The sequence below is a fragment of the Littorina saxatilis genome, linkage group LG5 (genome assembly GCF_037325665.1).
Source record: "Littorina saxatilis isolate snail1 linkage group LG5, US_GU_Lsax_2.0, whole genome shotgun sequence".
Classification (NCBI taxonomy): domain Eukaryota; kingdom Metazoa; phylum Mollusca; class Gastropoda; order Littorinimorpha; family Littorinidae; genus Littorina; species Littorina saxatilis.
The window spans coordinates 16,396,200-16,422,040 of NC_090249.1; the positions used below are offsets into that span (position 1 = coordinate 16,396,200).

General features: G+C 41.0%; 4 protein-coding genes across 5 annotated transcripts; 3 read left to right on the top strand and 1 right to left on the bottom strand.

Annotated features, from left to right (window-relative positions):
* Positions 1-326: 326 nt before the first annotated feature.
* On the top strand, positions 327-6,840 carry LOC138966405 (E3 ubiquitin-protein ligase RNF146-B-like). The gene is made up of 2 exons (XM_070338632.1): positions 327-503; positions 1,717-6,840. The coding sequence occupies exons 1-2, from the start codon at positions 401-403 to the stop codon at positions 2,652-2,654; spliced, it is 1,041 nt and encodes a 346-aa protein (XP_070194733.1). The 5' UTR covers positions 327-400; the 3' UTR covers positions 2,655-6,840.
* Positions 6,841-9,327: 2,487 nt separating this feature from the next.
* Positions 9,328-14,497, bottom strand: LOC138966421 (1-acyl-sn-glycerol-3-phosphate acyltransferase epsilon-like). Its single transcript, XM_070338656.1, has 8 exons — positions 14,196-14,497; positions 13,479-13,563; positions 12,998-13,113; positions 12,539-12,628; positions 12,068-12,158; positions 11,527-11,691; positions 10,083-10,206; positions 9,328-9,700 (listed from the first exon to the last, which is right to left on the bottom strand). The coding sequence occupies exons 1-8, from the start codon at positions 14,412-14,414 to the stop codon at positions 9,478-9,480; spliced, it is 1,113 nt and encodes a 370-aa protein (XP_070194757.1). The 5' UTR covers positions 14,415-14,497; the 3' UTR covers positions 9,328-9,477.
* Positions 14,498-14,977: 480 nt separating this feature from the next.
* LOC138966406 (uncharacterized) lies at positions 14,978-21,251 on the top strand. Of its 2 annotated transcripts, none has more exons than XM_070338634.1 (3): positions 14,978-15,727; positions 17,504-17,560; positions 20,520-21,251. In XM_070338634.1, exons 1-3 carry the CDS (start codon positions 15,665-15,667, stop codon positions 21,159-21,161), a joined length of 762 nt encoding a protein of 253 aa, XP_070194735.1. In that variant the 5' UTR covers positions 14,978-15,664; the 3' UTR covers positions 21,162-21,251. The 2 variants fall into 2 exon arrangements, with proteins under 2 accessions (XP_070194735.1, XP_070194736.1); XM_070338635.1 differs by having other exon boundaries at positions 14,978-16,288; positions 20,520-21,250.
* LOC138966282 (uncharacterized) lies at positions 21,199-25,825 on the top strand. Its single transcript, XM_070338438.1, has 4 exons — positions 21,199-21,234; positions 21,693-22,286; positions 23,572-23,733; positions 24,764-25,825. Exons 1-3 carry the CDS (start codon positions 21,199-21,201, stop codon positions 23,662-23,664), a joined length of 723 nt encoding a protein of 240 aa, XP_070194539.1. The 3' UTR covers positions 23,665-23,733; positions 24,764-25,825.
* The last annotated feature ends 16 nt before the right edge of the window (positions 25,826-25,841 follow it).

Genomic DNA, 25,841 nt, shown 5'->3' on the forward strand with positions numbered 1-25,841 from the left:
CTCAAAAAGCTATCGAGACTGTTTTATATTAAAAAAAGAAAATGACAGAAAGTCACAGTCACAGCCTGGTTTTCTTGGAAAAGCTAAAACAAAACATATATAAAAAAAAAATAGCCTACATTTAGTCCTTACACTTCTCAAAATTAACTTTGTCGTGAAATGAGCACACACTAACGTTGAAGTTTTTTAAGAAGATGAATCAAATTAAAAATGGTCCCAGTTATACCTCTGAAACCACCCAGAATAGTGTTCGCCGGTCGAAAAGTAACACATTTCGGTGCATTCTTGTTTTCGTGTGCCAACTGCATACGAAACTACCGCTAGCTAAGCTTGGCGATGGAGAACTAGAGGCGAAGTACAGTGGAAGGGATCTTTATTTACATCATAAGCTTAGTGGACTATGGAGGCTGACGGGAAATCCAAAGAATCCAAGAAGTTAAGCAGTAAATCTTCTGTTACCTACAACATCAGCGATGTGGACGGGAAGGAGGATTTGACGACAGGTTCGTTAACATACATTGTGTCTTCACCATTCGCAGCTCACCGAAAACATTTCACAACAATCACATTCACATCCATTGCGACGATGTGATGCATCTGTACATCTATAAATAAGAAAACGTACAGATGGCTTTTGAAGTAATACTGCCTTTCTTTTAGCTGTTGCACGTAAATGAACGTGATGCAGGAACTTAGATAGAGAAATTTTGTGAGAGCTTGCAGTTGCAATCCAGTGCCATTATTAATTTACAAAATCAAGCAACATGAACATGTCTGCAAAAACATTCTATCAGCAGTGATGCAAAGATACAAAAACAGTGAATAGTATTTAGACTTGAGAGTAGCAACCTCTCCCCCTGATCCTGTAATATGGTTGACAACGACGTCTGCGTAAATCCTGCAGCAAAGCACAACTGCCCTCTCATTAGGCTGATATGTTTGTGTGTGTGTTTGTGTGAGCATGCATGCTTACATTAGGCCAAAAAAAAAAAAGGTCTGTTTACGGTAACATAGGCCAAAAAAATAGGGTCGGTAGGTCGGGAATTTTTTTTTTCTCCAAAAACCCATATTTTTACCTTATTTTGCCAAAAAAACAAGATTTTTTTTTAATTTTTATTTTTTCCCCAAATGCCAAAAAAAGTCTAGGGTCGCGCGAAAAAACTAGGGTCGGTCGGGTTACCGTAAACAGACCTTTTTTTTTTGTGGCCTTATGGTTCTTCAAGTTCATAGTGCCATTCTTTTCTCTTCTGAACAGACTTCTCTTGGTCTTAGGAATAGGAAAGTGGGTGCGGTAAGACTCCTGCATAACCGGCTCATGTTTAGAACTACATGTATTTGATTGGATAAATTAAAAAAAATAGAACTAGAAGTAAATGTGCATGACTTGTGGGGCACAGGTCACACAAGACTTTAAAGTTTTGTTTTGTGTTTTTTACAAGCTTTAGCTTTGGTCTATCATAATATTCATCTGAAGTACTGTACATCAGTAGGTTTGTTTCTTATTTCTTTTGCGGGATTAGAACATTTGACAGTGGCAGTACGTTAGTAATAGTACAGCCAGGCTTACAAGGCAAGACTGTCACTCTTCTTCCCCTGACAGTGACAAATAGTGGCACCTGCATTTTTGATTTTGGGAGGGTGCTTTATTTTTTTTAGAGTAATTAGACTAACAACAGATCTTCTAAATCCTTAACAAGTTTTCCTTTGCTGTTTCAGAGGATTCCCCAGACTGTGCTGTCTGTCTGCAGCCGAGCCTTCATCCCGTCCAGCTTCCCTGCGGCCACATTTTCTGCTTTCTCTGTGTAAAGGGGGCAGCCAGCAGAAACAGGCGCTGTGCTCTTTGTCGCCAAGAGATCCCACCAGACTTCTTTCTGCGACCCAACCTCCTGCGGAAGGATGAGGTGGCGCCGCCTGTCGTCTTTGACGAAGGTTACCAGTGGTACTACGAGGGGGTCAATGGCTGGTGGCAGTATGACGCTCGCACCAGCCTTGACCTAGAGGCCCACCACAAGAAAGGTGACCGCGCCTGTGAGCTGCTGATTGCAGGCTTTCTGTATGTTATCGACTTTGAGAACATGGTTCAGTTTCGGCAGAACGATCGCACCAAAAAGCGTCGGATCAAACGGGATTTGATTAACATTCCTGGCAAGAAGGGCATCGCCGGTTTGAAAATCGGCATTCCTCCCAACAGCAGCAGTGACAATGACAGGCCAAGTGCCGATGGGACGGAAAGTGGCCTGACTCCAAACCCACGCCTTACTCAAGGTCCCATCCCTATCAGTCAGGTAGATAGGACAGGTGATCAGTCTCTGTCTCCCCCGACCCCGTACAACACCCCCCTTACCCCTCAGACACCGTCGGAAAGCCCCCCGACAGGAGCTACGACTGAACGCGATCTCTCCATTCACCTCGAGCGTTTGAGGCTGGCAGGGAATCACCCATTGTCAGAAGAGGGCTCTAGTGGGGAGGATACCGAGATCTCAGCTGAGGAGAGCAGTCACGTGATGTCTAGTCGACGCCAGCAAAGGGAGGCCAGTCTAAGAGATAGTCGCAGTCACATGCAAGAGATTGCGTCTGCCATATACGATCAGATGGAATCGCTTGGAGAGCGAGCTACGCAGGATGATCAGGAGACGACTCCGGTTCATGTATAACTCTCAGTCTTACATGTAAACTGCATACAAACACACACACACACACGCACAAACATGTACTGGTGTACACAAAGAGAAAGTTGAGACTGAGGTGATTGTTAGTATGTGTGTGGTGTGCATGTGATTTTTTTCACAACTCTTTTCATGCATTCTTCTCCTTTCTCTTACTCAGCTTCTGTCCCACTCCTATTTTATTGTCAAAGGTTCATATTAATTATTAATATTATTATGATACTATAGGCCAAGCCTTTGACTGCAGAGCTGGTACTTTTGAGTGTGAACAGGAATGTTTTCGTAAGAATGTTCTCTTTTTCTTTCGTACTTGTTGCAAATGGATGCTTGGCATCAACTACAAAACATTGATGGTTATTCATCTCAATTCGTAATGAGCACAGCTCAGGTGTTTACTCCCTCACTCCCACCCACCACTTGTCCTAGCCCCTACTCTCACCACCATTGCACAAGTATACATTACATGCTCCCCAAAACGTAAGAAAGAGTGCATGTTATGTACATTTGTTTCCATCTAATCATTTCAATTCACAAGCATTGAATATTTTTGTGTGCATGGGTTGCTTTATGCGAAACAGAAACCGCAGAAGAAGTGTTATCATCTGATAATTAGTATGCTCTCCGAGTTCCCTTCTGTTGTCAAGTTGTCCAATTAGTATGGGTTTTATGTTTGATGGAAGCTGTAACGACTTTAATGGCTAATGTATGTAATATCACTGTCTTATAATTTTTCAGTTTTGGATTGTGAATGGAATGATGATTGTACAAAAGATTAAAGAAGTTAATACTTATACCTGGAATTTTATTTACAGATGTTCTATTTACATGGATGAAGAAGAACGACAAAGCTTCTTGTGATTTGTGTTTTCAGGGTTCAAACTACGTGTAATTTTAAAAAAAGTTCTTGTTTCTTGGTCTGAATCTGCCCTTCTTCTTACTATGCAATGAGTTTTACACCTCTGTCAGGAAGACAAATGAATTGTGACATTTCAGGATGTTTATTTAAAGAGTACAGCAAACCTCTTTGCTTTGGCAGAATGTATAGAAACGCAAGCACGTGCTCACATATATATGTTTGCACAGGCAGCATGTACACACACATCACCTCTTTGAGTATTTCTCTTCCTCTTTCTCCCCCCCCCCCCCCCCCCCCCCCTCTCTCTCTCTCTCTCTCTCTCGGAGTCTCTCACTCACACACACACACTGTGGCCAGTTTTGGTCTACTGAATTTGACAACTTTTATTTTGTAAACAATACTCATTCAAACATACTCAGTCAAATGTCAAAATTTTAGAAGCAGTTCGGCTTTTTTTCCTCTCTGCAGCATGAAGAGAATTCATGCACTTACACTTCTGTCAGTACTCTAAGACACATTCGGTGGAAATGAGAAATAAGTGAAAGTTATGTGTTAAGAAAGAATGGATGTCATCGGGAAGTAAAATGTTGCATTGCCAGCAAGCAGGCATGGCAGTTGCAAGGCATGTTAATTCTGAACCCTGATTACAATAAGTTTTGTGTTAATTGTCGTTATTTTTAGTGAACCACAGGATGTAAAAAGAGAGTTGAAAGATAATTTGATTCTGCATGGTTTTTGTGATGACAGATGTTTTGTTTGAAATGTCCATTATGTTGATGATTTATATAATTTTTTTTATTTGTTTGTTAATGTTTGCAAGTTTTTTTATTGTATTTTGTGCTGGATATCAGAAATGATTGTAATTTCACTCCAGTTAAAATGGCAGTGATCTCTCTTCTACGGCCTATAGCCCAGGATGCTCGATAGGCCTTAATAAGTAAGTGACACTAGCAGTGATGAAGATCTGTGGTTATGCTGATGTCAGAAACTTCTGCAGCTGTGTTTTGTTTCCAAAACATGTATGTGTAAAACAAGGCAGAGTTGGTGCTGTTGTGCAGTCGTTTAAGTCATAACTCTTACAAGTTTTTGTTGTTTTTGTTTTTTCTCCAGATACTTTTATTTGATTTTGTTCAACAGAACATATACCATCATATTGGGGTTAGAAGGCATGACTTTTTCTATCACCTTTGACCCATGAGCCCTAGTTTATTCCAGTAGCGCCTTGTGTATGACTCAATTTAAAACCCAGTTGGTAAGACAAACGAATCGGCAGTGTTGCAAAAATAAAATAAAAGTGACAGAAACAAAGAAAAGTATATATATTTCATAGTACATCCGTACCAAAGGATGTTTTTTTTCATGTTTCTCCTAATTTAAAATACACTTGAATTGATCTGTGCATTATTTGCACCAAAAAATCTAAATCTGCCTTAGACACAGTGACTGAATGAACATACATGTAATTCAGCAGCATCTAAAATAATGTTCTTGAAAGTTTGTATCAGAGTGTCACTGCTGTCAATGGAATGGACATAAATTTGAAGCGCAAACTTATGAGTAATGTTTTCTGTCGTTTTCAGTATGATTTGTGTACCTTTGCATTTTGTTGTGACATGTTTTCGTTTTAAATTGACTGTGTGGTTACTGGAAACAGTTCCATCCTTACATTGTTGCCACATCTTTATTAAATAGATCTTATTATGTTGTCTGTGCAGAGTCTAGATAGTAGGTAACCTATTCAAAATGTGTCCACCTTTTTTGTGTGATCAAACTAATAACTGTGAAATAGGTTCCAGCAGCGATTTGACTTTTCTGTGAACATTTTACACTCTGTTCCCGTTTTCCCAGAGATTGTGTATAGCCTGTCATTGAAGCACTAAGACCACTCATTTCCAGGATTATCCTGTCACTTTTGTACAAAAAGAGGTCAAATTAAGGACTGCCTTGAAATTCCAAACTTTCCTGAAAGATTTAGGGTATTCCAACCAAGTTACAGAAGAAAATGAGTTCTTGCAATGCCCCATTACATTTATCTGCATTTTAAAGCCATGGTAAATGTTTGATAGTTCCCAATATCAAAAATCCACAAACAAATAGACTGCCAACGTTCCAATATTCAGAATAAACAAGAAGGGCAAAGCCCATATGACTCACATGCTTGACCTTGACCTTGACATGACCTCAGGGTCAAGGTCAAATAACTAAACCTAGCAATGACATCATACACTAAGAACTGCTTTACACATTTTTCCTACCAAAATACATGTGACCTTGACCCAAGGTCAAGGTCATCCAAGGTCATGCAACACAAAGCTGTTAATTCAAGACATAGGAAGTACAATGGTGCTTATTGGCTCTTTCTACCATGAGATATGGTCACTTTTAGTGGTTCACTACCTTATTTTGGTCACATTTCATAAGGGTCAAAGTGACCTTGACCTTGATCATATGTGACCAAATGTGTCTCATGATGAAAGCATAACATGTGCCCCACATAATTTTTAAGTTTGAAACAGTTATCTTCCATAGTTCAGGGTCAAGGTCACTTCAAAATATGTATACAATCCAACTTTGAAGAGCTCCTGTAACCTTGACCTTGAAGCAAGGTAAACCAAACTGGTATCAAAAGATGGGGCTTACTTTGCCCTATATATCATATATAGGTGAGGTATTCAATCTCAAAAACTTCAGAGAAAATGGGAAAAATGTCTGTTTTTTAGACAACATTTATGGCCCCTGCGACCTTGACCTTGAAGCAAGGTCAAGATGCTATGTATGTTTTTTGGGGCCTTGTCATCATACACCATCTTGCCAAATTTGGTACTGATAGACTGAATAGTGTCCAAGAAATATCCAACGTTAAAGTTTTCCGGACGGACGGGGGGGACGGACGGATGGACGACTCGGGTGAGTACATAGACTCACTTTTGCTTCGCATGTGAGTCAAAAAACAAGAAAGAATGTTGATGGAACTTTCAATTATTAAAAAACAACGTTACGGTCACTGATCTTCGACCCAAAAGATCTTGGGCCAAAGATCAGTGAACGTAACATTTGTTTTGTCATAATTAAACATTCCAACATACCTTTCTTGATTTTGGATTCCCAATATCAAAACTTGATATGCCCCTCATTATAAGCCAAGATGTCATTCTATATACAATGTATAGGGCTTTTAGTGCTTTGCTTACTTATTGAGAGTTCTGTTCAGTAGTTTTGTTTTGCATTTGGCCATATTTGTCATGAGATGTTCCTTTGGCCTCTTAATGTCAAACATTTCTTGATGCTGCATTGGGTGAAATAAATGAATGTGTGTGACTTTGGTGTTTCACTGTGTGTGTGTGTGTGTGTGTATACATGTGTGTGTGTGTGCTCTTCCCTAAACCCATGAGATTTTTCCTGCTGTGCAAGACACATACTCTGGAAAGAGGTGGTAAAAAGTGTAACCCTGTTGGGATGGCTTGGGTCATGTACAACCCATATTTTTTTTTATGTTGAATCCTTCTTTAAAAAGAATGGGTCATACACGACCCACATTATCCGGACTGTGTAGTCAAAAGCCTTATCCAGTGAAGATTAATAGAGACAGGCTCTAAAAATGGACATAGATCTACAGAATGAACAGAAATCTGCAAAAGCAGGGTCTTAACATGAGGCCGGGACCACTGTACTCACACCTTGTCTCACAAGTCAAAACAAAACAGCATTCTGTATTCACTGGCAGGCACTTGTTTAATCATCAATATCCACAATCGCAATACACACCATCTTTCTTTCTTTATTTGGTGTTTAACGTCGTTTTCAACCACGAAGGTTATATCGCGACGGGGAAAGGAGGGGGGGGGGGGGGGGGGGGGGGGGGGGGGGAGATGGGATAGAGCCACTTGTTAATTGTTTCTTGTTCACAAAAGCACTAATCAAAAAATTGCTCCAGGGGCTTGCAACCTAGTACAATATATTACCTTACTGGGAGAATGCAAGTTTCCAGTACAAAGGACTTAACATTTCTTACATACTGCTTGACTAAAATCTTTACAAACATTGACTATATTCTATACAAGAAACACTTAACAAGGGTAAAAGGAGAAACAGAATCCGTTAGTCGCCTCTTACGACATGCTGGGGAGCATCGGATAAATTCTTCCCCCTAACCCGCGGGGGGTAATACACACCATTTTAATCTTGGTAAATGATGACGTGAATTCATGGTACCAGGAATAGGTCTAAGGTCACGAATTAATTCCATGATGTGTTAAAGCCAAGAAAAATGGATGACTTTTGTATGTGGCATAAAATGTACATGAATATATATATACGAGTGCCCCTTGCATTTTCAGCAAAGACGTATGATTTCTCTAAATACCTGAAGAACATAGAACACTGGACAAAAAGATTTGTTTGTTTGTTTATTTGTTGCTTAACGTCCAGCCGACTACGCAGAGCCATATCAGGACGAGGAAGGGGGGGATGAAGGGGGCCACTTGTCAAGCGATTCCTGTTTACAAATGCACTAACCCATTACTTGTGTCCCAGCAGGCTTTAGTAAAACTAAATTAATACCTACTGGAAGATTACCAGTTTCCAGTATGTTAAAATAGGCTTAACCTATCTACTGCTGGACTTACATCAGAACACTAACAGATTAAACTATACATGAATCGCGAGACAAGCGACAAGAGATTTTTGGAAAAAATACAGGTGAATGAGCAAGAAGGCAGAAAAAAGAAAAGAATTCATGAAGAAAAAGAGAGCATGACAGGAAAGAGGAACCAAAAATCTACCTAACAGCAAACTAGAAAGCTCCTGCGGTTCCAAAAACAGGAGGGGCCTTTGATTTCATAACCGCAGTGCCCCACTGCGGGGACTGGACAAAAAGAGTAGCTCTTCAAAGCCAGCAGCCTACGCATAAATGGTGTATAAATACAAATCTGGCAGGACATTTTCAATTCACTCAGTAACATTTGTACATATCCAAATCCTTTTCACTCTGTTCAAAATGCAATCTCATATTATCTGTAAAAACTTTAACACACACACTCGCTACAAAGCATCCATTCTATAAACCAGGCAGAACACATTCCTGTGGTCGCAAAAACTGACACTGCAAGAAATACAGATTTCTAACAAGTCGAGAGCAAGCTAAACAACCTCATACAAACATATGTAATAAGAAAGCAATAGTTAGTGAACAACCAGTTTTCGTCAGATAATAAAATGTTAGTCAGCTTATTATTACGATGTAATAATAACCAGGCAACTAATATAAGCTAAAGCTGGCAAGAGATTTTGGTCCTATCAACACACCGGGCAATATCAACCCATAGATCACTCATAATTCAGCGTGGTTATCCTGGTGCAATAAAAACACTTTCATGCTTCTAGATACAGTGGAACCCCCCATTTACAACCTTTGAAAATCTGGTCTTTAAAAGAAGGGAGTCTTAAAATGGGGGTACATTTATAGAGGTTATCAACAGAAAATCTGGTCTTTAAAAGAAGGGAGTCTTAAAATGGGGGTACATTTACAGAGGTTATCAACAGAAAATCTGAGAAAACAGGGTCTTAAAAGGGAGCTGGAGGGGGTCTTAAATTGGGGGGTCTTAAAAGGGGCGTTCCACTATTCATACACATAAACTTTTAATTATCATTCATTCTAGAAAATGTCTGTCTTGCTCACAGAATGCAACTAATCACAGAGAGAATCCCCATTTTACGGCAAGCCCTTCACGAACCATCCTACATTGATGCATGTACCACAACCACAGCATATCCTTCACACAAACTCCACGCTACTTCCATACAAGGTATTGTTCAATTCAAGATTTAATCCACAAAAGTTTCTTGCTGACTGTCCGTACACACACAAAAACTAACACACACATACAAATCCAAAATCACAGCAAATCCTTCTAACCAAATTCAAACTACACACTAACAGCTACGCTCATCATATCATCAAGATTTGGTAGACGCCCAGGCAAAACCAACCACTAAACTAGCAGCACCAGTCTTCCAGTAGATACTGCGAAGGTCTTTGAAGACCATGCAGGCAGCAAAGGCCCCTCCCCAGAACAGGAAGGAGGGGACTGTCGATCGCAGTGTGAGTGGAACAAGTTTGCCTTCCCCAGGGAACGAGGCTTTGTCCTGGTCTTCGTTGGAGTAAAAGTGTGACAATAGCCTGAAATGGAATTGATGTATAATAATTTAATAAATTGTGGATAAATCACAGGAGCAGAAAGCAACAAAGTTTTGAGATGATCAAGTAAAAAAGTCAAGAAATTCTTTCCGTAAATCCCAAACATCACATATCCATATCATTTCCTTCTGCTATCTGCTTGTCTGCAAAAAAATGAATCATCTTGGAATACAGTAGTACACCGTACTTTAATCTTACAAACCACAAAGTCCAAAAGCTGCAATAGCTTCCCTTGATATTTTCTACAGCTGAAAATACAATCTATCTCTAGCACATGTTACAATTGATGTGAATAGGTAACGGAACACAAGAACAAATTTATATCAGTTATAAACTTTGTTCATTCATCAACTTGAAGACTTACTGCTCTTTTCGCAGAAAACGATCATTTATCCATTTGGTGACCTCAGTTTCCTCTGTTGGAACATCTTTCATTGGGATTTTGTCAATGTAAACATGCACTTTAGTTGTGTGCCCAGACAGGAAATCTGCACAAATTTGAAAAAACATGGGGTTAGTTAGTTTGAGAAATGTAGACAGAGAGAGAGAGAGAGAGAGAGAGAGAGAGAGAGAGAGAGAGAGAGAGAGAGAGAGAGAGAGAGAGAGAGAGAGAGAAAGAAATTTTAGTTTTACGCCCTCCATGCAAAGCCATTGTGGTGAGCATGTGAGACTGGGAGACGAATATTTATTTATTTATTAAGGAGATTTCTATAGCGCATAACTAAAAGCACTATGCGCTTTACAATATCACTAAGTATAAGCACACGCAAACATACTCTGATTAAATAGAACTTAGCTTAGCAAGACATACTAAGAACATAGGCAGACAGACAGATGAAAAAGGTAACAAAAGAGCACACACATAACACAGAAGCTCAGGATCAGGAGCTGGACAGAGAGAGAGAGAGAGAGAGAGAGAGAGAGAGAGAGAGAGAGAGAGAGAGAGAGAGAGAGAGAGAGAGAGAGAGAGAGAGAGAGAGAGAGAGAGAGAGAGAGACATTTTAGTTTTACGCCCTCCATGCAAAGCCATTATGGTGAGCATGTGAGACTGGGAGACGAATATAGGCAGACAGACAGATGAAAAAGGTAGCAAAAGAGCACACACATTACACAGAAGCTCAGGAACAGGAGCTGGAGGAACAGCAGAAGATACCCATATAAGCATATGGGCCGTTGACATGAATGGAAATTCTTGCACTAATTGATCAAGCTACATGTATCAGACTCCCCCCAAAGCTCTAAAACATTAACGCCGCAGTAAACACAGTAATCCCTTTTGTGTAGAACAAGACTTTACATTAAGAAAGCAAAGTAGTCCACCCTTGTTGGAGCACCAAAACTCCGCGACAATAAGGTCTTATAAATTCGGGAGTCTTAACATTGAGACAAATATACTGACACCATGAACAGATAATCTAAAGATGGAAAGATATGTAAAAGGCAGTGGGGTTTCTAATGTTGGGGATGGGGGTGCCAGTGTACAGTGGAACCCCTCAATTAAGACCTCTAAAACTCTGAGAAAATTAGGTCTTGAAAAAGAGGAGTCTTAAAATAGGGCCGGAGATACATTTTCATTTACAGAGGTTTTGAACAGAAAATCTGAGAAAACAGGGTCTTAAAAAGGAGGGAGTCTTAAATCAGGGGGTCTTAAAAGGGACGGGGGGGGGGGGTTCCACTGTACTGAAAATGAATGTAACTTCTGGTTCTTGTCAGAAGCTTTAACCATAAACACTCATCATTCTTTAAGTCACCTACTATTCAAACATATTCGGCACGCAAATCTCCGTAAATTTGAACGCGCTGCATACCTGGCATTCCTGGTGAAGCAGTACGCTGTCCTGTCTCAGGGTTGTATGTGTTGTTATAGGCGAAGGTCACATCATACACACACGATGCGTAGTCAGCTAACTCATGCAAACACACTTGAGTGGCCTTCGTACGCGGACACAGTACATGCTGCATGTCTGGAATACCTGGTTATGAGAGAAAAGGAAAATAGAAGTATTCATAGAACAAATCCTTTACAGTTAAAAATAAAAGCAGCAAAAGATCCCCCTGTTAGTGATCAACAAGCATGCAATCGGTGGCGAAGCGTGGCTCCAATGACAATGTGCATATTTTTGAAAGAAAAGGGTATTATATCAAGCGTACACTGTATAACATACACATAAGAGTTATATAGTTTCTCTTCCCGATCGCAGGTTAAAGCCGATCAGGAGTGTGGTAATTGCTTCGCCTCGATCTCTTTGAAAAGCTTGCCTCGATGTCAGGGGCTCTTACTCTGACAGACCGCTTGAAAATCCTGACAGAGTTATTTCCGGAAAAGATCAATTACAATCAATTAGTCACCTTGCTGTCCACAATATCCACGGCTCTTCTTGATGGCTTCCTTGATGTCAGGGTTAAATCTGGTGCCCTCTGGAAACACCACCATCCACATCTGAAAAAGGTTCAGAAAGCTATTTTTATCTGAGGTCATTCCACACATTAAACAGATAACATTCACATTGTTAAACACGTAAACCTTAAGACTTACTTGTCAAACGCAGTTAAAAAATGTTATTAGCAGGAAACCTAGATGCCCATGTATTATATAAAAAGCCACAGTTGTAAACTTCCTCCAGAAAATTATCCCTTCCATGTTCACAAGGGCTGAATAGACCATAAATTGCGTGTGGTGTCATTGTACTGTTGTTTGTTTATTTTTGGGTTTTCAATTTCATACAGATGACATTTACATATAATCTGATTCAACCGAGATTCAAGAGCAGAAAACAACAATCTTCAAAAGTTATTATTTAGGAAACTCCTTATACTTACAGGACAGTTATCTTGCACCATGTTCCTCAGTTGATTCTCTGCTTTACTGGCCTGGAACTTCCCCCCTCTCTTGATAAAAATTGTTCCATGCTGAAAAAAATGGAACAAAGTGAAACCAGAAGCAGATAATAATCAATTTTAATAAGTAAGTACAGCGTCATAAAAAGTTAGTCTCTCTCTCTAGCTCCCTATGTCTGTCCCTTACCATCTCACTCTCTCTCTCTCACACAAACACACTGCAATTGCTGTAGCGCTGGTTTTACACACACACACACGCACAGTGTGAAGCTGTTCTTTTCCCTTTTCTATTGTTTTCTCCCTCTCAACCCGACACACACATACTCTATTTTTCTCTCACCAACACACTCTCTCTCCCTCTCTCTCTTTATCTCACACACACACTCTCTCTCTCTCTCTCTTTCTTTCTCACTCCAAGAAGAACAACAATCCAAAACTCACCTGTGAGAGATAGAAACCGTAAAATGGAAAGTGCTTGAGACCATCCTTCACCACGTAGCGGCAACGACCTAGAGCACCTCGTCGCAGAGCCAGTGAACAACCAAGGATCCAGTCCACTGTGCATAATTCAAAGTAAACAGAATGAATAAGGGTCTCCTGCGATGATAAAAACTCAGCCACTCCTTCAGTCCTTGCTGTCATTTAGATAATTATAGGGTAAAGTAACATAGTTTGAGTCACATAAAAAAACTTGACATAAAACAAGTCAAGCACTACATTGTACTTTGTTGTGTTAGCTGTACCATGGCTGTCAGAGTGAATGCTCCATAAGAAGCTCTCTCTCTCTATCTCTTTCTCTGCCTTTACAGACTAGACATGAATTTTGACATGAGGAGGTCCTCTACCTCCCATTTGTGTGTTGTCAAACGTACACTAGTGTTAACAGCAAGCAGGAAAATAAAGGAATGGAGCATCAATGTACCTGTGCTCTGATGATTTGAAATGTAGACAGCATTTTCCAACTCATCAGTGCTTAGCAATGCCTCCACATTTCCGTACAAATGCATCTGAAACAGAACGCACGAGGGTTTCTAAATGATGTAAGTCAGTTACATTTACAACCTAGTTTACAAGACCATATATTTAAATGTGAGGAAAAAAGCAGATGAATAAAACTGTCCAGACCTGAAAAGAAAGATTGGACACTTAACAGCTAGCTAGCCAGCTTCATTTTTCACAATCGTGATAGATACATACTGCAAAAAGATTTCACTCGCATCAAAATGTGTGTGTGTGTGAAAGAGAGAGAGAGTGTGTGTGTGTGTGTGTGTATCTGTGTGCATGCCTGCTTGCATGTGTCTATCTCTGTCAGTCTGTGTCTGCGTACTGTATCTGGGCGAGCCTGACTGTAGCTGCCTGCAACTGCAAGAATGACCGTGTGTCCTTGCATGGTTGTTAATGTTTTAAGAATGAAAATTCAAGTGTGTATGAAGGCGTGTGTTCGTGCATGTGTTGGGTGGTGGTAGGGTGGGTGGGTGGGTGGGTGTGTGGGTGTGTTGTGTGTGTGTATGTGTGTATACAGTGTGTGTGTGTGTGTGTGTGTGTGCGTCCGCCTGCGACGGAGCGCACGCTTGCGTGACCGCATTCGCATGCACAATTTCAGCCACAGTGTTCTGTGAGAACCGTGTAAGACCCATACCTCAAAGCCCGTGCAGTTTTCGAAGAAGAACAAGAGCAGACGAAGGTAGGAAGAAAAGAACACATCGTCAACGCGTCGATAGAAACGCCTGGGTAAAACTGCCGTACACGCTCTCGCCGGCCACCAGAGCATCAGAAAACATGGCGCTGTTCCGAACATCAGTGCTGCTGGTGCCAACCAGTGCAGCTGATGCAAAAATACCGCCACAGACAGCAGCATTTTGAAGGATCAAGAAGTCTTGTTGCTGTGCACAACGGACAACCTCGCAACCATGTGGGGCTGTCGTTGCCGGAAGGTTGGAGTTCAAGGTCAACCTGCGGTGACCGCAGGGAGTAGCTCATTAGCTGCTACTTATAAATACCAAGACTCACACCTTTGTGTTCATGTTGAATGATCTCAATTACAAAACGATAATATTCTAGAGATCTTCATGTTGTAACTATATTTTTTTACTTCAAAATACCCCGCGAGACATAGACACAGTGCTCAGTTAACGATGTATTGATAACTACTCCCCTTCAAAGTGACCGAAAATGTAGTCTCCCGTGAAATGTTCGACATGATCGTCCTTGCGAAAACGTGACCATGAAAAAGTGTCGCCCGGGAGAAATGAGAAGCCAAAGAGCTCGGAGAAACAGCTCTCAGCCTTTTGTGTAACTGCTACTTAAAACTTGAAAATGAATATATAGATAAAAAGAGTTGTCGGCCTAGTAGATTCAAATAGTCACTCAGGCCGCGGCGGCCTCTGACTGGCTGAGTTGCATCATGAATCTGATTTTGTTGGCTCACGTAAGTGTAGCCTATGCGATCGTAACTTTGTCTGTCTGTGCGTGCGTGCGTATGTGCGTATGTGCGTGCGTGCGTGCGTGCGTGCGTGTGTATGTCTGTGGTAGAAACTCTAACATTTGAAGACGTCACATTACATTGACGTCACATTATGACGTAAGAGGGTTAGACGTCACGCGAAGGAAGTACTGAAAGTCTCGGTCATTATTATTTTGAGCGGGCCGAGACTAGTTGGCAGTCGTGTCCCAGTAAGTAGGCTACATGCAGACAGACAGATCTAGATCTAGTGTCTCGCTTTCTTGCACAGTTTCACCTATGCTCTTTCTGTGTGTGTGTGTGTGTGTGTGTGTGTGTGTGTGTGTGTGTGTGTGTGTGTGTGTGTGTGTGTGAGCCCCGTTAAGCTGCCTTTTGCAAGTTTACACACCCTCATTAGGATGCCGGGTCGGTATATCCTGCCGGCAGCATAGGGAAATATTGTCAAAAGCCGTATAAAACGGTCAATAAATACCCCCAAATTAAGTTTCGTTTCGTTTTACGTCAGGCAGGAAAATGGAGGTAAAATGTCACGGATGCATGTTTTTTACACACCTCTTGCGTAATAGGTGACCGCGCATACACGGTAAAATTCCTCACACAAGTTCACACACAAGTTCGGCGCGCCAAAACTTCAGTTGACACTGAAAATGGACACCGCAGGGAGAGAGCGGCGGCAAGAGCAGCGAAGCCGATGTGACCGAAAGAGGCCGGTATGTTTAATTTGGATGATTAATGTTTATAATATACGAAAGCATGATATAGTCTACATATATTTTGTTGACATATAATTTTGAAGTAGTTGTAAATTACGTTGGTTTGTAAAGAAGTCTTGTTTTTTTTATCATGACGTCACAGCGATGTTGTCGCGTAACCGGAAGTTTGTTGAAATCGTAAAACTTGACTCAACGAGCTGACGACGTCCATCGTCGAGTGAATGAGTTTATCAATCGAAAGACCCAGTTTTACTTAGTTTTACATTTGTTAAATTGAAATGAAAACTTTGAGGAACAAATTGAAAGAAGATGACTGATGGATAGCACACGGCGTGCAAAGGGCAAGTAACTGAGTCAAGCAAACCTGCAAAGATGGCCGCAAGGGAGATCGCCTGAAGTCGTTCAAGGCTGTCAAACTCTGATTGTTTTAGTGTCCTTCGCTTTGTCTGATCACCTCGAAACCAACTGAACTTGAAAGGATACAGGTTGGGCTTTCACCGCAACCCTAAAGTAATCGTCTGAGTGCTGTTGTTTGAAAAATAACCAGATCAAAATACGGTAGGTGCGTGGAAGTGAGAGAAAAAATTCGTGGGTGAATAATATTCCTCACACATACAGTCGGGACATAGGTTATTAGTGCTACATGAGTTATCATGCTAATGCACTTTTCGGGTTGCAATTTGTTCTGCCTAAGATTTTCATTGGTGACGAAATTTAATTCAGAAGTGGTTAGAGTTAGACTAGATCTGTTGTAAAAATCCAGGACGTTATCAACTGATCATGGTTTCGACTTCTATTCAGCGAAAATGGCGCATTTCTACAAAGGCACCTTTTCAGAATCTTTGACAGCTTCACTTACGCTGCAGACACACATTTGAAAACCATACATGTTGTCGTCTGCTACTTCATAATCTGTCTCATTGGGGAAGTGCCTCATTTTGATTGAAAACTAGGGCATTGTCTTTAGCAATATCGCAAAGCCAGCAATACGGCTGATATCGGTTGTGTGTGTGTGGGGGGGGGGGGGGGGGGGGGGGGCAACGTGCATGCTAAAGTAACTGCATGAATGAAAACATTTGCGGATTCACCATTTTGGAATAGGTTTTTCCTTTGCGGCGATTGAAAAGTGATAACTTCTACACTTTCGATGTGGTAACTTTGTGATTACTTACAGGTGTGATTTAATAATCTTTTTAACTTTAAGTGATAGCACGATAATTACATACATCTAAGGGAAGTCAACAATTGTGCGTTGAAACTGATTGATTTCACTTCTCAACATAAAAGTTGGTGTGCATGTTCCTCATTGTTTTATGTAGATCTTTATGTAACATGCTCTTGTTAACCTTCACTGTAGTTTTTGAAGGATTAGATGAATACCGTTAAAAAGTAACTGAAAATATTATTGGGTAAAACTAACTGTCTACTTGACTTCTGATCGTCCCTACGTTTAGGTTCGAACCAAGAAGTTCCCTCAAAAATACCTGGAGAAAAAAATCAGAATGATAAAACAAGTGAAAACAAAATTGTTCTGGAAGTACAGCAGGAGTGATGCCCGCCAAATTGTTTAATTCACAAAAACAAATTCCTTATATGAAATGGAAAAAAATAGATAACCAAATACTGACTTGCAATTGTATAAATTATTTGTCTTTATCTTCGTTAACAGACACAGACACTATTTTTTGGCCAAATGTGTTTGATGTTTGAAACATCAAACAATGAAATACTCACTTTCTTTTTATCTTACAGTACTTACACCTTTTTTTTCAGATGACAAGAGGGCAAGTGATGGTGGAATTGTCCCGCAAGAAGATTAAAATTTCTCATGTGAGTAAATATATACTTTTTTTTAAAGAAAATGTTGCAGGGAAATGCAGGTTCTTAAGTATTACTTGTTATGTTGGTTTTCTTATTTAATATATATTTAAAATTCCTCTGGTAAAAAAAATTGTTCTTTAACTGATAATTTGGTTTACGTATACACACAGAAATGTCAAGTAACACCACGATAGTATACTTTGACATCTTGACCAAAAGAGTGGGTCTGAAACTTTAGGTAGACTGAAAAGAAATATAGTGGACGCCGCTTAAAGATACACAGTCGGTTAATTCTCTCTCACAGAATCTCTCGGTCTTTAAGGCTGTACATAACAGTCATGTTGTAATTAAGCCAAACTGTAAATTACAGCCAGAATTATGGCCGCATTGATGAGCTATTAATTTATGAATACAGTGGTACTCCCGACGAACGACCCCCCCATCAGAGACCCTCTCCCTTCTCAGACCTCATTCTTGCTGACGGATTAGTTTTGCTATATAAATCACCCCCATGGCCGACTCCCCCCAGAACCCGATTTGCGACCGACTAGTTGTTACAATTTGCGACCTTGTAACGACATTTTCAAATCAAAACCTAACAAAAAATCGTAACGTTTTGCTTGAATCACTGAAAAAAGATCGCAAAAATCACTCGGCCGGAAATATAACAGACGACGCGTTTAGGTCTCGATTGCGCATGTCCGGCGTTCACAATTTTACGATCCCAACATGCCCTTTTCTTTCTTCTTCTTCTTCTTCTTCTTCTTCCATATTGTGACCACGGTCATTTAGGCTGACCATTATGTCACATTGTGGAGGGTTGCAGATTCCAAAGAGTGAAGAAAAAAACAGAAAAAAAAACCTAGCTAGAATCTACTGGGGGCTGGGGAGTTCCTGCACAATGCAGGAACTCGACTCCTGCGCAATGCAGGAGTCTGGGGCCTGGGGGTGTGAGAGGAGGAGGGATGAAGGGGTCTCGTTCCAGTCCCTGATTGTTCTTGGGAGGAACTTTGTTCTTTGTCCACTTCCTTTCGAAAAATCAACAAACACACGCGCGAGCATCAACGATCTTCTTCTTCAACCATGGCTTCGAACTCTCCTTCAACTTCAAACACTCAATCGCGCGGAAAGAAGAGGACATTTTTGACTCTGGAACAGAGGGTGGAAGTGGTGAAACGGAGCCGTAAGGGCGAAACAGCAATTTCGATCGCGCGGTCGTTTGAGGTAGGAAAAACTCAGATTCAATCGATCGTCAGCGACCAAGAAAACGTGGTCAATCGATGGGAGACCGGCGAAAATTGTGACCGCAAATACTCCAAGGCAAGGAAATGTATTTATGGTGACCTCAACGAACGCGTTTGGAGTTGGTTTTGTGACAGGTGTATAGTCCTCTTCCAAATACTGACACCCATATGAACATAAACTCTTTTGACTCCCAAATATTTTTTTAAATACATGTAGAGGATACAATTAAAGTCAAAAAAAAAAACAGAAAAAATACATACCTCTTGCTTTTTATTGAATTAGATTATCAAATTAATTCACCAAACCACAACTGTAATTATGCCACAACTTCGACGGACCCTGAAGGTATTTCTCTCTTTCTCTCTGTCACTGATTTTTTCTCTCTCACTGTCTTTTTCTGACCTGACCTCACCCCCCTTGTAAGACCCCCCCCCCCCCTTTTAAGACCTAAATTTGTCAGATTTTGGGAGGTCTTACATGGGGAGTACCACTGTATTTAATTTTCACTTAGTTTGACTTGGAAACCAACTTAATAAGACCCCAGTCCCACAAAGGCGAATTTCTCCGCAGCGCATTTGTCCTTGAGTCTCTGCGAGTGCGACTGACTGTAAGTCTGCACGCTTTTTCACTGCCCAGCGTGCGCTTTTTTCAAAGAAAGAAAGCCGTTTGATGTGTCACTGTGTTGTGCTCAGTGGCTAGGGCTCGAAATTAACGGGTGCCTGGTGAATTTTGCACGGAAAGTTGGTGACGGGCACGCAAAGTTCGCGTCAAAGGTGCCCGATTTGCACGCAAAAAAATCGAAAACAATGACTTTTAGTCAACAGAAGGCACCCATAGTTCCATCAGGGCACTCAAACTTTTTCAGTAATGGGCCCGGGTTGCACTCAAGGAAAAAGGTTAATTTCTAGCCCTGGTGGCAAGTACTGTGAACAGTGACTTTAGATGCGCTTCAAAATTAAATGATAAAATATTGATTTCTCCTCATTGCAGCCATAATTGTGGCTGTAATTTACAGGTTGTCTTAATTACACAATGACTGTGACAGTCCTGAAAGCCCGGCTGATTCTGTGAGAGACACTTCAACGAATTAATCCATCCTTAATAAAGCTGCGGTTGATAAAGCCAGCCACTTTAAAAACTGAATTTTTTAGGGTCCGGAATGTCCACTATATGTTATGCTTAAGAAAAAGCCGCTTAATAAAGCCATTTTTGTAACTTTTGTGGTGAAATTTAAAGCAAAATCCTGTTTCTTAGTCACTTGAGTAAAAGTGACTCAATTGTAATCGGCCAGTGTTTAGTCTGGCCAGACGGATGACGTGTCACAACCTTAAGGTTGGACTTTTCTCGGAAACTATAAAAGTGACCGAGTTCAAATTTTGTTTGATCATTACCCCCAACGCTTTAACATTAGTTTTGTTGACCCTTGTTAAGATCACTCACAGGGCAACCTCGAAGGAAAAATTGGAAATTTTATATAGATCTCTGAAACTATTCATCGGATTTGTTTCAAACTTGGTAGAATTCTTTACATCAAATTAGTAACATTAGCGTTTTACAAATTATGTCATCAAAAAAATAAGAGAGATAACTAGCCTTTCTGTTCAGTAACACAATAGCAAATCTACAGTAATAAACCTGATTGTGATTGACTAGATAAGTACAGAGCTTATTTTTCTGTTAGCTTGAAGGAAAACTCTCAACTTTTTATTCATGAAACTTTCAGGTACAGGAGAGACTTTCACTGCAGGAACGACAACAACAACACCAGTCCCAGCCAGCCTTACATGCTGCCGACTCCTTCTCCATCGCAGAGGGGGGTCGGGAAACCCCCATCTCCCCTCCGTCAGCCTTCGCCTCGTCGGCTGCCACGCCCGTCAACAAGCACAACATCTCCATCGTCGCCCAGCCCCCTCCCCTCAACCTGAGGGAGCTGCGAGTGGAAGAACAATCCAACAACACTGAAAGCGACATCAACTCTGATGTCTTGGACAGTTCTAGATCAGAGTTTGAGAGGATTTACACCGTTGCTGAAAAATATCACCATGACGTTGATGGTGGTGATGAAGATTTTGACCTTGACGCAGCCTTCATTGTGGCAGCTGCTGCTGACGACAGTCTCCTCGACAACCTTAGCAGAGGTCGTGGCGGCGACAAGGGAGATGTGTCTCCGGCTGATACGATAAAGAACAAATCTCCGGCCAGCGTGTGCTCGGCGGATTCTGTCGTTGTGCTCATGTGTCAGGAGAGAGTGACCAACACCGCTGTGACTGAAAACAGTCAAACTGCTGATAAGAAAGAGATCTTGAACGATGACCAGGTAATCCTTTTCTCTTTTCCCCCTCACTCATCAGTTATGAGTTTATAAAAAGACAAAACTGTTGTTTTTCTGGCAAGTTACTTCAATGACAAAACAGGGGTGTTCAAATACGAAACCCAGGGTTACCTAAACAACAGTTGGGAAAGACAGACACATTAAAGCTTGTAGTACCTCCAAGTCGAACATGGAGAGATAAAACTATAGTAAAAGTGACTGAGTTCAAAATTTGTTTGATCATTACCCCCAACGCTTTAACATTAGTTTTGTTGACCCTTGTTAAGATCATTCACAGGGCAACCTCGAAGGAAAAATTGGAAATGTTATATAGATCTCTGAAACTATTCATCGGATTTGTTTCAAACTTGGTAGAATTGTTCTTTACATCAAATTAGTAACATCTTTAGCGTTTTACAAATTATGTCATCAAAAAAATAAGTGAGATAACTAGCCTTTCTGTTCAGTAACACAATAGCAAATCTACAGTAATAAACCGGATTGTGATTGACTAGATAAGTACAGAGCTTATTTTTCTGTTAGCTTGAAGGAAAACTCTCAACTTTTTATTCATGAAACTTTCAGGTACAGGAGAGACTTTCACTGCAGGAAAGACAACAACAACACCAGTCCCAGCCAGCCTTACATGCTGCCGACTCCTTCTCCATCGCAGAGGGGGGTCGGGAAACCCCCATCTCCCCTCCGTCAGCCTTCGCCTCGTCGGCTGCCACGCCCGTCAACAAGCACAACATCTCCATCGTCGCCCAGCCCCCTCCCCTCAACCTGAGGGAGCTGCGAGTGGAAGAACAATCCAACAACACTGAAAGCGACATCAACTCTGATGTCTTGGACAGTTCTAGATCAGAGTTTGAGAGGATTTACACCGTTGCTGAAAAATATCACCATGACGTTGATGGTGGTGATGAAGATTTTGACCTTGACGCAGCCTTCATTGTGGCAGCTGCTGCTGACGACAGTCTCCTCGACAACCTTAGCAGAGGTCGTGGCGGCGACAAGGGAGATGTGTCTCCGGCTGATACGATAAAGAACAAATCTCCGGCCAGCGTGTGCTCGGCGGATTCTGTCGTTGTGCTCATGTGTCAGGAGAGAGTGACCAACACCGCTGTGACTGAAAACAGTCAAACTGCTGATAAGAAAGAGATCTTGAACGATGACCAGGTAATCCTTTTCTCTTTTCCCCCTCACTCATCAGTTATGAGTTTATAAAAAGACAAAACTGTTGTTTTTCTGGCAAGTTACTTCAATGACAAAACAGGGGTGTTCAAATACGAAACCCAGGGTTACCTAAACAACAGTTGGGAAAGACAGACACATTAAAGCTTGTAGTACCTCCAAGTCGAACATGGAGGGATAAAACTATAGTAAAAATGAATGCTAAGTCTAATATGTGGGCTGACATGTACAAATTTCACCCCTATTGTATAAAGCTTTTACTTCCATTTTTTAAAATTTGTTTTTACTTACTTTTTACTCGAATAGATTATCATAATTATATGCTTATACTGTTATAGGTAAGAAATTTCACTGCATTGCACACACCTAAGATATTGCAATGGAAGTTTTAGTCTGGGGGACAGGTCATTTCATCATTTTCCATTCTGAACCCAAATTTTAGTTGAGAGGGATCACTTATGCATTTATTTTGCTTTCTTTGAAATGGCTTTTTACATTTCTGCAGTAGATTTCATTACCCTGTGTCAGTTACAGGATTTTTCCTGTGGACTAGAATTCCCGGCAATAACACTTTCTTGCTTTTTTGCGGTGGATTACATCATTCAGGCACATGGTACCCTTCAACAAATTTGCGGATATCAGCAAAGTCTGTCCGATTGGAACCACCATTTCTTAGCCTGTTTTAGTGTTTAGTCAATTAGTGTGAAATCTTTGCAGAAAATGATGGAGAATTGTTCAAGAAGCAACTTTTCAGCGAAAGTTGCTTCCGACTTTGTACAATGCCTGAGAATTTCACAACCCTGTGGTAGTTGCAGGATTTTACGGTGGATAGAAGAGATGAAATCACTTGTCGGGGGTTGTAGCGTTGTTGGTTGGAGCGTCTGGTTGATTTGGCTGACTGTGGATCGAGCCCAGGTACCAGAATCAACTTGAGGGGAGACCAGAAGGTTTGTACCACCCTCGTGTGCTAACGCATGCAGAAAGATTAATGCACATTTTAAACTTCAAGATCCCGAGTTTCCCGCGAAAGTCTAGGGGCTCGGAAACACAAAGATATCCAGCACGCCTTCCCCTGAAGTTGGCGTCTTGCTGCCCGCGTAGCGGGGTAGGAAAAGCAGTCTGGCACGCAATACTCTCACCATAAGGCAACCCTGACACAGTAAAAAGTTCAAGAAAGAAAGAAAAAAATCATTCTACTACCCTGCATCAGTAACAGGATTTTATGGTGGATCTAGAGAAGAGATTGAATCATTTCTCTACCCTTTGTCAGTTACAGGATTTCACGGTGGATCTAGAGAAGAGCTCGGCGGGAGGCCTGGGCTTCACGGTGGTTGGGTGTGCCAGCACCACAGGGGGCCGCTAAATGAAGGCCGGGGTGCAGGATCCGGCACTTTCCGATGGACGCCTTCGCCCACGTGACAGGCTCATCCAGGTCAGCAGTTTACATATATGTCCGAAAAACCCTTACCGAGTTAACAAAGGCGAGAAAACTGTCGCCTTTCACTGATAGCCTACTGGGACGATTCGATTCTCTGTTGCGGAAAATAAATCTGCAAAGGAAGTACAAGAGATTGGACCGCGATATGTATTTGCGTTGTAGTGGAAGGCATTTAAAAACACTTGTGTTCAAGTGGGCTACAAGCATGTTGGTGCGATATAGCCGAATTCACAATATACTGGACCGCAATATAGTGGTAGTCCCCTGAACTGTTTTACGGCAACTTACCAGAGTGAGACTTAATCCTACAGAGGATATATATAGTTTGGCTGAATTGTAAAGAAGATTGAAGCTTATTGCATATTGTTTTACAGTGTTTCCCATCACGTACAATTGAGGGTATTTCACGTAATAAATTAAAAAATCACGTTATTATTGCTTGCTTGGGGGTATAAAAACAAAGAAAAATCATTTGGGGGGTATACAAACGTAAACGAATTTCAAATGAGGGCATTGACTTTCGATCTTGAGCAATGGAGAAAAAATCAGAGAGAGAGAGAAGCAGAAAATACTAGTCAAAGTTTAAAACAACAGCTTGCTTATAAATGTATTGAACAGTTAAACAAACTAAAACAATTACAGCTGTAAATTTCAGAAAGATAATTTATGAGTCACTTGAGTGGCGGGGTAAAAACAGTGTGGCATGCAAGACTCACCATAAGGTGACCCTGAGAGTAAAAAGCTCAGGAACACAGAGGTAGAAAAAGAAGAAGTTACCATCTTGTCACCGAAATAAGAATACTTTGGAAAATTAATTATGTTCATGGGAATAACTTCAATAAGGAATGATACAGAAAGAATTTGAAGCACGTGGTGAGATTGACAACGGTGCAGTTGTGTTTGAGACGATCTTAGAAATAACTCCAATTGAAAGGCATTCAGCAATTACTTGACTAACGACCCATGCTCTCTTACCTAAAATGCATGTAGCATATGTGATAAACCCCTTTCATTTATGTTTCAGGACAAAGACAGTGCCAGTTCGGACTACGATTTGTCGGACACAGACCCAACATGGATTCCCAACGATGAGTCTCAAAAGGACCATGTTTCTGACTCTGACAGTTCTGCTGTAAATGAGCAAACAATACCCTCCCCTTTTCCTTACTTATCGGTTCCACTTGAAAATCCAAATGCTCCGTCAACATTGCAACGTTGCGATATTTCTTCCACATGTCATTCTTCCTCTGACAAGCAAGAGCCTGAAATTACTGGCTTTACTGTTGATCAAAGTTCAGGAGATGGACCAAAAAAGAAGAAAAAAGATAAATCTCATTGGTGTCTTGTGTGTGGTTTGTCTACAACAAAGTTGGAAAGACATTTCAATAGTTTTCACAGAGATGAGTCCATTCTTGTTCCATTGTTTCATGCATCGAGGAAAGACAAGAAAAAAGAATTGTCAAAGATGAGAAATTTAGGGGATCATAGGCATAACCGGAAAGTTTGGGAAGAAGGCAAAGGGGAAATTGTGGTAAAGCGCAAAAGTGCCAAAGAAGAAAAGCAAGTGAAAGACTTTGTACCTTGTCCAGAGTGTTACGGTTATTTCAATTCGAAGGACATGTACCGTCATAAGTGCGTAAAACCCTGTTGCAAGTCTTCAAAAGGAAAGGTTGTTGCTGGAAGACTTCTTCTTCCTGCTGTCCCGGGGAGTAAAATCACCAGGGACCATGACGAAGAAAAGCTGCGTGAAATATTGGAACATGTGAAAAATGACCCAGTGGGCATGATTGTTAAAACAGATATAACGATTCGGGAACTTGCACTGCGAGAGACGAGGAAGAATGGGTTTGATTCCGATCGACATGCTTACATTCGAAATAAACTGAGAGAAATAGCACGCCTTGTACTTGCACTCAGGAAAGAAAGTGGCAATCAGAATGGACAGTTGATTGATTTTCTGAAACCGGACATGTTCAGTACTATTGTCCAAGCTACACGTGTACTTTGTGAATTTTCAAAAGAGTCGTCCGACTTCAAAAACCCATCAACGGCAAAGAAAATTGGCCACACTTTGAAAAGATGCACCTTGTTGATGAGTTGTT

Excerpts from the sequence above, each read along its gene's own strand:
- LOC138966406 (XM_070338634.1), top strand. The coding sequence starts at position 15,665 with ATGGACACCGCAGGGAGAGAGCGGCGGCAAGAGCAGCGAAGCCGATGT. Across the intron at positions 15,728-17,503 it reads GATGTGACCGAAAGAGGCCG|ATGACAAGAGGGCAAGTGAT; the intron begins GTATGTTTAATT and ends CTTTTTTTTCAG. Across the intron at positions 17,561-20,519 it reads AGAAGATTAAAATTTCTCAT|GTACAGGAGAGACTTTCACT; the intron begins GTGAGTAAATAT and ends TGAAACTTTCAG.
- LOC138966405 (XM_070338632.1), top strand. The coding sequence starts at position 401 with ATGGAGGCTGACGGGAAATCCAAAGAATCCAAGAAGTTAAGCAGTAAA. Across the intron at positions 504-1,716 it reads GAAGGAGGATTTGACGACAG|AGGATTCCCCAGACTGTGCT; the intron begins GTTCGTTAACAT and ends TTGCTGTTTCAG.
- LOC138966421 (XM_070338656.1), bottom strand. The coding sequence starts at position 14,414 with ATGCTGCTGTCTGTGGCGGTATTTTTGCATCAGCTGCACTGGTTGGCA. Across the intron at positions 13,114-13,478 it reads TTCAAATCATCAGAGCACAG|TGGACTGGATCCTTGGTTGT; the intron begins GTACATTGATGC and ends AATTATGCACAG. Across the intron at positions 12,629-12,997 it reads ACGGTTTCTATCTCTCACAG|CATGGAACAATTTTTATCAA; the intron begins GTGAGTTTTGGA and ends CATTTTTTTCAG.
- LOC138966282 (XM_070338438.1), top strand. The coding sequence starts at position 21,199 with ATGACAAAACAGGGGTGTTCAAATACGAAACCCAGG. Across the intron at positions 21,235-21,692 it reads GTTCAAATACGAAACCCAGG|GTACAGGAGAGACTTTCACT; the intron begins GTTACCTAAACA and ends TGAAACTTTCAG. Across the intron at positions 22,287-23,571 it reads AGATCTTGAACGATGACCAG|TTACAGGATTTCACGGTGGA; the intron begins GTAATCCTTTTC and ends ACCCTTTGTCAG.